Source organism: Plecotus auritus (genome assembly GCF_963455305.1).
Source record: "Plecotus auritus genome assembly, chromosome: 6".
Classification (NCBI taxonomy): Eukaryota; Metazoa; Chordata; class Mammalia; order Chiroptera; family Vespertilionidae; genus Plecotus; species Plecotus auritus.
Window position 1 is genome coordinate 134,276,419 of NC_137773.1, and position 12,919 is coordinate 134,289,337.

The window sequence follows — 12,919 nt, forward strand, 5'->3', positions numbered from 1 at the left end:
CAGTTTGATTCCTGTCAGGGCACATGCCCAGGTTACAGGCTCATACCCCAGTGGGAGGCATTCAGGAGGCAGACAATTGATGATTCTCTCTCATCATTGATGTTTCTATCTCTCTCTTCCTCTCCCTTCCTCTCTTTGAAATCAATAAAAGCATTTAAAAAATAAAAAATATGCTATTTTAATTGTGGATTTGATGACTATTCTAGTTGTTATTTCCACTTGTTTTCATATGTGAGGCTGCACAGAGGCAAAGTGGGTTGTAAGAAAATTACTGTCTTAGGCTTTATTATTCAAATTGTTTAACCAACTTTCCATGTACCATCAAAACAACCAACTAGTAACCAACTAATCAACCAACCAACCAGCAACCCACCCAATGAGCTAATGAACCAATCAATGAACCAAACAACTATGGCCAACCAACCATCCATACAGTCACCCAACTAACCAACCAACTGTCCTCAGTTTTCTTTCAGCAAACTGAAATTAGTAATTGTACCTACTGTACAAGTTAACAGTTTAATTAATATGATTATTTAGCTGTGTTATTTTGAGCTGAGAACTCCAATATGGCACTAAATGTTCCAAAGGAGGGAAGAGGTTTGAGGCCACGTGTTTATCCTATGACTGGGAGTCCCAAACGTACTGAAAGGGTATTGGTCATAAAACATCATGGGAAGCTCTTTGCTATCTGCTATGGGAAAATTATATTTTTATCTGACAGAAAAAGTTGGGCTTCTTCTGAAAAGCTGATTGTTTGGCTTTTAGTCTTTGAATATTGACTCACTCAGACAATTATGATTCTTTTTTTTAAACTGGCAGCCAGATCTCTGGGGACTGAGCATTGTATGTTTTAACTTCCTCCCTTCTACAGTTCTATACTTGTTTTTCCTTTGCCTACGTTTTTTGAAATATACTTCTATGTTTTCTGTTTGAAATTATGTTTGGCTAGGATTTCTTTAATCCTTGTGGTAACCGGCAGGAATATAAATATATGATTATTTATAAGTCCCAGTTTATGTATTGACTAATGTTTAGCTAACACAGGAGACAAAGGCTACCAGAGCCAAAGGGAGAGGCCACTACACATCTGCTTGCTCTAAAGCATGAGGCAGAGGGTGTGTGGGGTTGAATGCTGTAAAAACATAAGTATGACAGCAGACTTATGGCAGTGATATACTTTTTTCTTCTATTGCTCATGCGTGGGATTTAAATTCCTCTTAGAGAGAGAGAGAGAGAGAGAGAGAGAGAGAGAGAGAGAGAGAGAGAGAAGGGGGCAGGGGGAAGAGTTATAGGAGGGAAGCACTATGCTAGAGTAAAAACTTTGAATTTTCACTTCCTAGGTTTTCAGCTCATTTAGTACATGAAATTAAGCAAATCATTTAATTTCTCTGCTCCTCAGTTTCTCCCTCTGCAAAACAGGATAACCATTCCTACCCCTTTCACTGGGTTGTTAGGAAGATAAAAAGAGATGGCACATAGGGGAAAAGGTTTGAGAATTGTAACGTGAGTTTCAAATGGCAGTAATTTGTAGTTTTTCCTATAAAATGCCAGAATTCCAATAGTGCTGCCATGAGACATTTAAAGCACATTTCTCAGGCTCTCATAAATTATCTGATTGGGGGAAGAAAGAAAAAAAAGGAACAAAGCAAGTATCCCTGGGTGTTTTAGAGACTAGCTCAGATCAACCTGTCAGTCAGGCTGTTTGAGCATCATTTCCTCTGTGAGAAGGGACCCTCCATCACCTCCCTAGGAGGCCTTCTTACCTCATCATCACAGCTTATGGAGCATTTGCCATCCAGAGAGGCGCACTGTGGGAGGGGAAAGCAAGGGAAATGTGTTACTGAGACATCGCAGGTCTGTTATGGCCACTTCGTTACTTAAGGACAAGCCACCAAAGTCCTTGCCTATTATACAAATTCCAAATTCCATCTAAACAGAATTCTCCGCACTGAGTCTTACCTGCCCTCTCTTGGATCAATACCAACATACCAACTCCAAATGGTAATATAAAAGATAATTGCGGGGAGAGGGGGCTGGCTCTTTTTCATTTTAATCTATGTTGTTATTTAACATGGGTATCATCTTAAGAATTCAAACATCTTTGAGTAACAAGAAATATAATTATGTAATTATTTATTTTTCAATGAATGAATCACCAGTGACTTCTTTACAAACTCCCATCTGTGTTCTTAGTCTATAGTTTTCTAAAGTGTCTTCATCTAAGAAAGGACCTATCATCCAACATTTAGCACGGAGGCCACTTATGTGTTGCTATTTCTGCCAGATGACTGGACAAATACCACTGAAGTTAGTACCTAGAGCATAGGCCCAGGAGAGAACACCCCTAGATTCTCCAAGATGGAGAAGCCCTCTGACGCAAGAGGGTAGATGGGTGCCTCACCAAACCCAGCTATACAGAGTCCTTCCAAAGTGCAATAAGGAGTTCACAGGTAAACAGCCAGGTGTGACAAGATTCGAAGAGAGACACTGACACTGACAATTCACCAAAGTCCCTGATAGTAAAAGAAAACATGTATCCTCTTGAAGGTCACTGTCCTGCTCTCAGGATCATAACTGTCTATAGGAGCTAAGTCCCTGCTTCCCAGCACGGGGCGTCTGACATGCGGACAGCCTTTGCTCCGCAGTGAAATGAACAGTAATCTGAGCAGCTGGCGGTTCATTTTACAAATATTCATCGGAAACCTGGCACCGTTCGGCTCCAGGGACCAAGTGTGAGCACCTGTATCATAGCAGCGCCCCCGAGGCTTCCGTGCCAACCGTAACTCACCTGTCTGCTGGCGGTCCAGAACTTCCTCTGGAAAAAATCGAGTTTCATCTGAATGCCGACAGCTGGGAGCAATTAGAAAGAAAACAGGGCATTAGAGATCCCTTTCCACAACTCTGCAACATTATCACTGAGGGTTACCTGTGAGGGAAGAAGCTGATAAAGCACACCAGATAAAACCGAGCACAGACTAGATTTACACTATTTCTCTCCACGAAGCCAAGACCAAGTACCTACTGAACCATTCCAGAAAGTGCTCAAGTCAGGGCAAAAAGTCTCTTCGGCTGGTGAGAAAGCTTCAGAGGAGTTTGAAAAGAAAGATGTGCACAGCAATGGCATGTCATCTTTCAGGTAAGGGATTCCCAAGGGGACCTGCACTCACAGAACTCCTGATGCAGAGCAAACTGATCAGGGGCAGGTGGTTCTTTAGAGGCAGGTGACTTGAGTATTTCTAAAATTCATCATTTCTTGGTTACCTCTTCCCCAACACAAGCTAAATACAGAAACGGGGGAAAAATGATATTCAGAAGATCACTGTTTCTCCAAGAGTTCCCGTTTTAGAAACTGGCATTTCTAAAATGTGCACTATCCGTGTGTTAGTGAGATATGAAGCTTAAAAGCCTTTGTCATAAGGCTGGTCTCCGGAAGTGAGTCACTGCTACGTGACTTAGTTTAACTGCCCGCCCCCCCACTCCCTCCCCACTCCCATTCACATCTCAATGATCTCTCCCCAGGAACTCTGAGGGAGTCACACATTCTGTTTGTCTGTGCAAAGCTCCCTAAAGCAACAGGGATTGCCAAGCCTAGGGAGAGGAACAGAAAGGGAAGAAGTGATATGAAAGTTTGGGAAGTAGAATTGGGTAGAACCTCAGAACTATGAAAGAAGCAAGCTCACACTATTTCTCTCCACGAAGCCAAGACCAAGTACCTACTGAACCGTTCCAGAAAGTGCTCAAGTCAGAGCAAAAAGTCTCTTCGGGTGGTGAGAAAGCTTCAGAGGAGTTTGAAAAGAAAGAATGAGACTCGCTGGGAATACTGGACTCCCTGTGGGACACCATTTATTCCAGGGCAGTTTTGCAAACTTCAGTCCATTGCAAACAATCCCACCCTCTCCCCTCACCAACACTTTTTGCCATGTCTAAATACTACCAGTATTGTTATCTTTCCATGCTTTTTCCTTTTATTTAAATATATGAAGTAACCTCAACCTAAGTAATAATATCTATCTAAAGAAATACGCAATTACCAAAAAAAAAAAGAAAGAAAGAAAAAGAAAAGAAAAAAAAGAGTTCATTTGATACTTCTAAAACCTGTTGGACTCCCCACTTGGGTAATCAGGGCTGTGTTGGCTGTGGGAACTGGAAGATTCATGGAGGTCTTGGGCTGTTACCCTTATAACTATCAAGTACATTGCTATTTTCTAAAGACATCGTTGAAGGAAGCCCTGAGAGTCAAGGATGGGAGAGACTCGTCCTCTATCTTTGCACCCAGAATGTCAGGGCTGGGAATGAGAGGTGAACCCTAGGATCACACCCACGCATGGCTGCAGCATGCAGAATGAAAAGTCTCTGAGAGGAGCCATTTCAGACTCTGGCTCCATCCTGCTTTGCCCTAGGTGGCATCTGCCCTCTGGACCAGAAGCTCCCTGAGGTCCTGCAGGGTCTCAGGCCTGCCTTGGGGCTGACCTCGGCCCTGGGAGGCGGCCTCAGAAGTACCCGCCTGCCAGGCTGGGAGGGCACCAAAGCAGGCCTGAGACCCTGCAGGTAGTTTAAGAAAAGCACCCCAGGTGATCCGAATGTCACCCAGCGTCCAGCACGCCTCTCTACTACAGGCCTTGGTGAACTGGTTATTAACAGCCTACGGTGATGTCAGACGACACCAGCTGCTCTGCCCAGCCCTGGAGAAAATGCCAGAGAATACCCGAGGGCAGCTGATGCTGGAGCCCGGGGGCTGTTTAATGCTGTTTCAAGTAAATCTTGCCTCCCAAAATGTCTGCCAGGCCCATCCCTGTTGGGAGGAGCCCTCTGAGGAAGCTGTGGGCCAGGGTGCCGGCTGGGCTTGCTGCAGGCAGAGGGGAGGGTGGCCCTGTGCTCTCAGGAGGGGGTTTGGAATGAGTGTCTGGGGTTCAACCCAAAACTGGGAGGGCAGAAGCAACCTGGCTTCGGAGCAAAGGGCCTCCACACTGCCCTGGCATCCACTCACTGGTATCTAAGAAGAGGGAGGGACATGGGTCTGTCTCTCTCTGTCTGTCCCAGAGGCACCGCTCCCTGTAGCTGCCCTCCTGCACCCTCTCCAGTCAGTCCTCCCAGCCTGGCAGGCGGGCACTTCTGAGGCTGCCTCCCAGGGCTAAGGGCAGCACCAAGGCAGACCTGAGACCCTGCAGGATGAGAGTAGAGGGTTCTCTGAAAGAGTCACCCCATGGTACTTCCAGCTCCAGCAGCCCCACTGCCCCCGGCCCACCCCACATCTGAGTTCCTCCATGGCCAGGAGTTCCTCCTTCTGGGATGGAGCCCTGTTTTCACCTCCCTAATGAAGCCAGTGGCTCCCTCCTGGGTGTTTATCCATCTCATACTTGCAGCCTGCTATCATCTGCCCCTTTCAGTCTGTACCCTAGCTCCGAGGAGCGCTTTAATCTTTCCTCATGAGTCAGTCCCTCCGTCCCATTAATCATGCGGGCTGCTTCCTCTGATCTCACTCCAGCAGGCTGCATCCTCTCCCTGGTCCCGATGCCCTAAACTAGACACGGCTTCCCTCGCTCCTGAACTCCCTTGTCTGGGCTGTGAGGTGGATGCCAGCGGGCTCCCAGACGGTCCTGGTGCAACGGGTCCTCTAGGTTCTGACCTGGCTCTGTTTTCGCTCCCTGATCCTCATACCCCCTCAGCCATGCTGGCCCATGGCTTCCCACCACCTGGCTGGGTTTGCAAATTCTCACCTGCATGTCACTATACTTCCCTATGGTTCTGAGACTCATGACCATTTGTTCAGGGGCCTCTCCAAGCCAAACTCCAGGCTGGGTACTAGGGGGATGAAAGCACACGCTCCCTCAGCATCTCACTGGGAAGTAGCCACATGGGAAAGGGGACATCAGAGGCCTAGACAGAGAATGTGGAGCACAGAGGGGGGCGGCCTTGACCTTGGGCAGTGGGTGAGAGCTTTCTGCAAGGTAATGCACCGAGATCCAACCCATATGAAAAGTAAGAACAGAGAAAAGATGGTAATTCATGTGCAGAAGCAGCACAGGCAAAAGGGTGAAACCTTTTAAAAGACCCCGTGTCTTCTGAGGTTTTAAAGGGTGAAGTGAGGGGTCGGGGGTGAGGCCATGGTTGTGCAGACTGAGGTCAAATGGCAAGAGGTCTAGAATGCCAGGCCAAGGCATCTGAAGGGATCCCGGAGGCCAGGGGTCAGCTCCAGGGCCACCCTAGCCTCTTTCTGCAATTGGACTTCTATGGGAACCCAGTGACTCTCACCGGGTCACACTGTCTGCGACAAGGCAGAGACCCAATGGCCACAAAGCCTAACACCCTTGCTCTGTGGCCCTTTACAGAAAAGGGTGCTGCCTGCTGCGGTGGGGTCTGAGGAGCCACTCGGGCCCTTTAAATGGAGAAGTGGCAGGACCTCAGACTCTGTTTCAGAAAGTCCACGAGGGAAGCCTGGGAAGGATGCACTTGAGACATGGCCCAGATGGCAGGGGACCAGGAGAATGCGATGAGTTTTCGGCAGCCACAGCCACTTGGGCATTTGGTTAATTATATCAGCATGCAAACGATGTAAAGTAAAAATCAACAACAACAGAAAAACACACACTAAAAAAGCCGGAATAAAAATACCCCCCTCCCAAACAAACATCCTGGGCTCTATTCCAAAAAATATAGGTGAACTTCAAGAAACAGACATGTATCTTCCTTTCACTGCTTTCCTCCATGTTTTTTTCTTGTCTCGTTTTTTTATTGGGCAAACAATCATTATGATTCCGGTAAGTCCCACTCTCTTCCTCCTCCCCACTCCAAATGGAACCTGAGGTATTCGTCATGTCCGTCCATTTTGTTCTTTCAACAACATTTCAAGCCATAACAGTACATTCTGGTTCAAGTCAATCTTGCTAATTGAATAAAGAAAACAAAGACAGAAAATGCTTTAGTGAAACCCAAGTCCCAAAGAGAAAGAAGAAAATAAAAACACCATCCCTGGGTCTGAAATGTCTCAGACAGTCCAGCAAATCATCACCATATTACCCCTGGAGTTGGTGGCACGCCCCACTTCCGTCTCATTGGGACCCTCCCAGGCTCCCTGCTGGGGACCCTCCACAGGAGGGCAGGGGCAGAGCCCCATTCCCACAACAGCGCCTGGTGGTACCTCACTCACCTCCCAGGAGCAGAATAGACCCTGGAGATCTTTGCCCATGTGCCAATACATTTGGGTGATTCTCTTAGGACAGTGACCCCGAAACACAGCGATGGTCTTTGAACCCAGCGAAACAGCAGGATCAATGTTAGGAGAACTGCCTTCCCCAAAACCCCAGAGCCTTGCACATGGAATACTCAGGCACCTGGAGCACCAATGTCTCGTCTGGTTATTCACGTGCCTGTTCCTGTGACTCACCGCAATACTCTAAGATTTTCATCTCTGCAGTACAGACCACAGCAACCCCTGCCCCCGCCGCCCTGCCGCATGAGGTATCTAACTCCCAGACTTCATCTTTCTCCAACTTCCTAACTTCCTTCCTACCTACTTTGATTCTCCTTCTCCTTCCTCCCAAGTTTATCAGAAGCCCAATATGTGCGGGGTGGTGAGGACATGAGATGAAGACACAAGGGATGCAGCAGCCAGGATGGGGGCTGGGGAGGGCAGTCCGATGACCGAGGAGAGGGTTGCACTCCAGCTCTCAGAGCTGATGGGGGGGAGCACAGAGCATCACCCAGGCACCAAAGCAGAGAGGCCAGTCCATTAGCAGAATGTACTGATCACTGCGCTGGAACTGGTACAGACAGCTGGCCTCAATCACATGCTCTGGTCCTGCGCGGCCCAAACTGGTAGCCACTAGCTGCATGTGACTACTTAAATGAACAGGAAATAACATGAATAATTTAGTTCCTGGGTTGCAGGAGTGACATTTTAAGTGCTCAGTAGCCACAGGGGGCTAGTGGCTACTGCACTGGGCCACACAGATCTAGAACATTTGTACTGCAGCAGGGAGTTGTCCTGGACAGTGAGCCCTGGTAACAAGAGGGATGAGAGAGAAGGCCTGGCGCTTTTCAAGGATGGAAGGTAACGTCTGCATGTTACCCACTCCCCGAAGGTGAGAAAAAGGAGGATGACTTAGGTCTGAGGACATAGGCCAGTTAGAACTGCCCATGTGAGAAGACCTGGATTTGCAAGGGGAAGTGAGTGATTAGCTTGAGAGAAACCCAAAGAAATCAATGCAATATGCTCAATGTGGCTACCACCCCCAAGATTTATTTATTTTGCCTTAGAAAATTTAAGAATACAAATTACATTTCCAGTGCTATTATATTCAAATGCATTCAAGATGAAATCATGCATGCATCTCATATCAGGTTAATAGACATGCATTCGAGTGTAATCCGAGACTCACCAAAGAACAATGTTACATGCAAAATTAGAAATAAAATAACTTTTTCATATTGTATTCATTTAGAAATAATTTTCTGTGAGCTTGGTCCCCAGTTGCAACATACCCCCAGGAGCACAAATCCGGTTTATAAAATAGCACTTACCATGCCTGGTACCCAAGCTCACACAAACACCCCCACTTCCATTCGCCCAGCCCCCCAGCCATCCCAGGTATTCACATGCCTGTGGAACGCTCAGGTCGGAGACTGCCACCATCCACAGGTTATAACCAGGAACGTGTTGCTACCAGGAGAACTGGTTCCAAACCCTTTTTCTAAGGCTCCTGCTCTGTGCTCTTGGATATGTCAACTCACCTATCTGTCTGTACAAAGAGAGTCACGCTGGCTTTCCTTTTAAACAGAACTTTTGTGGGATGTGGATAATTGATACAGAATAAAATGATGTGTATTAGGACACTCTAAAGACTTGATAGGGCTGTCAACATCCAAGTTATGATTTGTTCCTAGAATGTGTATCCTTTTTTTCTCGTATTTCATCACCAAGTCAACCTTTCATGCCAATGTATGGAGACCGAACAGTAATTCATCCATGAAAAAGCCATACCGTCGGCTGTTGGCCACATCCCTCAGGGGGTAACATCGGTGGGTAAACACTCCACAAAATTATGATAATGAAGAAAGGGAAAGGATGACATGAACGCCGGCAAAATGAGGCAGAAAATGGAAGATGGTTATTGTCCCAGTGCGGGCACCATCAGCTCTGCGTGCTCAGCAGCCAGGCTGCCTGGCCACAAAGCTTCTCACCCAGCTGGCTAGTGCTCGCAGCATGTGTACAATTATTTCACTCCATGCACAGGCAGAGAAACAGGTCCCAGAGCTGCCCTGGGCTGGTGGCCCATAAGCAGGAGAGTTTTCTTCCAATAGAGTCCAATCCATGGGTAGGGATATGGTAGAGACAATAATACTATAATAAGGTAATAAATAAAATACCTGCTAAGGATTTCGCATATAATTCATCACTTAGGCGTGGAGTCAGTTTTCCTAAAACCCCAATTCTATAAGTAAATGCTGGCCATACATGATCTCATGCAGAAAATGAGCTCAAGCAGGGTAGGGGCTATTTTCTAGGACGGGGTTAATACCTCCTACCCTGTCCTCAGGCCCCCTTTGACAGAGCCCCCAGATTTTCCTTCCTTCGTGTACCATGGCAAGGCCCGCTAGCGGTGATAGTAACAAGGCCTGGCATATTTAGATTCCAACTTGCCTTAATTAACGGTCAACTGCAATAGCTGTTAGCCAAGCCACATTTGTTTAAATGTTTCTTCTGTTTGTTTTCAAAACAGTTAATTGCGAGTAGAACTAACAATGCATCTGAATGTCACTCTTTTGGGATATTTCACGATTAGCTGGGGGTTTGGAAGAAGGCCACCGTTCTGGAGCCTTGAGGAAAAGAACTCTAACCGTCCTTACATCAAATGGGATGCCATTCCAGAGGTCTGCTAATGTCCAGGATAAATGACTTACCACATGAATAACCATTTAAAACTGTAATGTGAATTATGACATAGCTCATCTGTTAAATATTTCATGTGAAGATTTTAATGAATTGCATGATGGAATGTTGGACAAAAAAAGACAACTGAAATCCTGGGACTAATTTGAGCAAAATTGAGAACAGAGCATCCTCGCAAAGATGAGGGGGAAGCAAAGGCAGCTGGGCCCATGTCCTCCTGGGTGTCAGACTGGCGAGGCCAGAGGCTTTCTTAAAAGATTATAGGGGAGGGAGAATGATCACCAACCACCTTTTGAAAAATATTTAGATCAAAGCAATATCCGTTTGTTATAATCTTGGTATCTTGGTAAAGCCTGAAGATTAATCTCCAAGGTATGGTATTATTTCAAAAATTAGGTGCGGGTGGGGGGGGGGGCAGCACAGAGAAACATTCTCACAGCAGCAGACTCACCTCATATGTTTGCCTCTGCTGGGTGAAGAAATACAATTACAAGAGGGGAGGAGGTATTTTAAATATAACCCCCTAACCAATTGCATAGTTCACTTCTGAAGTATTCCCTGTGGTATGGGGGGTGGTAATCTTTCTTTTACATGCTTTTAAGTCACAAAAAGCTACATGATCTATGTCTGTGCTGAGAGGAGGGAGGGGAAACAGGGCTCATTATCACTTGATTGACAATGCGATAGCAGAAGATTTTCTTTGAAGAGTCACAGCTTCGGAGGCCCATTTTAATCTGAAACCATCCCACCCTCTGTCTGGCTTGGGCTTCTGGGAACGTGTGGAGGAAGGCCTGGTCCCGCTGCCTACACATTTCTTTCATAATCACTTTGTTTTTGCCCTGCCAGAGCTCTCGGGAGCAGCCATCTTCGGTAAAGTATCATAAATGACAATTATGAATGCTTCCTCTGTTTGGGTTCTAATTATTTGACAGAATCAACGTTGAAAAGAATTACCAGGGCCGTGGGATGGAATAATAATTTTCTTTTCACCCCTGAGGTAATCTGGAAGCATTTTCCAGGCTTCTCATCTGCAGAAACCTATATTCCCTCCGCTTTCCGAGGCCCGTGGAGCTGGCATTGAAACGTTTTTGTCAGATCATTTTATGCTCACAAAACTCTTCAAATAATATTATTTTAATAGGGTTTTCAGAGCCAATACATTTTTAGAGTCAACTCCCTCGTCCTTTCAGCCTTTCAGAGTAAAACATGTAAGCCTCAGGCTTTATTGTATTTTAATCAGGGTTACACCAATCAATGTCCATTAAGAAAATTATAAGCTTCCAAATTATAGCTCCCCAGTTAACAATTTCTTATTAGGTCGCCACCTAATAACAATTACCGAAGAGATTATAACCAAATCAAGGTTCAGGTTTCCAAACATTTCAAAACCCATAATGGAATGGTCACATGTATTTGCCAACACCTCCATGCTGGATGTGACAGTCCTGAAGGCCAAGCAGCACTAAAACACCCACGTGGGTGGCTCCCGGAGCTGGAGGCACGTGTCCAGCACCTCTGACTCTACAGCTCATTATGTCCCAGGGCACAGAGAAGGAAAGGGACGCATCCACGCAAACTCAGCTCACCCGAGGGAGCCGGGCTCCCAGACGCAGGTCCTCCAGTGGCGAATGAGAAACTGCTCTGGGCTGCTGTGAAGGGAGCAGCTCAGCTCAGCTCAGCTGATGCTTCGAGGGAACGTGATCTGGATATTGTGAGATATTTTGACACCTCAGGAAAGGCTGAAAATGTTGATTTAATATATAGACAAGTTATTGTAAAATCCAAAGCACTCCGAGAGGGTCGCCAGATAAAAATGTTCTAATTTGCTAAATCTGGCAACCCTACATGGAGGGCTACACAGCACACCCCAGGCAATGACCTGGGGTGACCTCTGTTGCACACTTAACCCTGAGAGCATGGAGATAATTTGGGTCTGCAGCTCCATGTCAGGACTGGTAACCAAGGCTGCCTCTATCAATATGACTGTACTATTTGTTCCAGAAAACTCTTACCTAGAAAGATAAGACTATAAAGTAAAAATACTTCATGATTTACTTGAGCAACATCCCCCAAACATATTTATTTGAACAACAGACTACTTAGGACAACTGATGGCTCAACTAGGAAAATTGGCCACTTAACCAAGCAACTGCTGATTTATTAAGACTTGAGAGCTCCACTATTCTTAAAGTAGCCAGATGTCCATCAGATTCCCACACCGGGGAGAGCGACCCAGACCCCAGGACCCTTTCCGTATCTGTCTGACCTTTCCTTTCTGGGACACTCCTTAGACCCTGACAAGGTAGAGTTCTCCCTCACAGCAGTAGGGAATAAACATGATTTTGCTAGGGCTACAGAATATTCTGATGACCTTTTTTTTTTTTTTTTTAAGTGTCTTTTAAAAAAAAAATATATATATATTAATATATTTTAAATATATTTTAAAATATATTTTTATTGATTTCAGAGAGGAAGGGAGAGGGAGAGATAGAAACATCAATGGTGAGAGAGAATCATTGATTGGCTGCCTCCTGCATGCCCCCTACTGGGGATCGAGCCCACAACCCAGACATGTGCCCTTGACCAGAATTGAACTGGGGACCCTTCAGTCTGCAGGCCTACGCTCTATCCACTGAGCAAAACTGGCTAGGGGTGATGACCTTCTTGTCATTAGTCAAACCTGCTTTATTTTTCTTCAAAGCATTTGTTGATATTAGGCATTAAATTATATTATGGATTATTCATCGTGTTTCATTCCCACCTGACTAGAGGTAAGTTCCTTGATGTCAGAGGCTTTTCAGGTACCTGTATACCTGTACCTAGAAAAGTGCCCAGCTCAGGCAGGTCCTTGTGAACACATGTGGAATGAATGATGGGATGGTTGGGTACTGGGCTGATGGGGATGTCAGCTGTTCTCAAACAGTTTTCTCTCTCAGGAGACCTATCTTTGCTATGCAGGTGGCGTGGGCTCAGTCCGGTGCAAAATGGAAAGCCACAAAAAGGTTCTCAGCAAGGAACAGATGTGAG

The 12,919-nt window shown here is 46.0% G+C and overlaps 1 protein-coding gene across 4 annotated transcripts in view; it reads right to left on the reverse strand.

Annotated features, from left to right (window-relative positions):
• The window catches only part of CACNA2D3 (calcium voltage-gated channel auxiliary subunit alpha2delta 3), an 860,181-nt gene that overhangs the window by 109,143 nt on the left and 738,119 nt on the right, over positions 1 to 12,919 (reverse strand). For all 4 annotated transcript variants that reach the window (XR_013960934.1, XM_080675067.1, XM_080675065.1 and 1 more), the window contains 2 exons: positions 2,792 to 2,853; positions 1,767 to 1,811 (listed from right to left, as the gene is read on the reverse strand). Coding sequence is in view for 3 of the 4 variants with exons in the window: in XM_080675067.1 (XP_080531193.1) it covers positions 1,767 to 1,811; positions 2,792 to 2,853 (107 nt within the window). In the remaining variant the exon portion in view is untranslated. The remainder of the gene's footprint in view (positions 1 to 1,766; positions 1,812 to 2,791; positions 2,854 to 12,919) is intronic.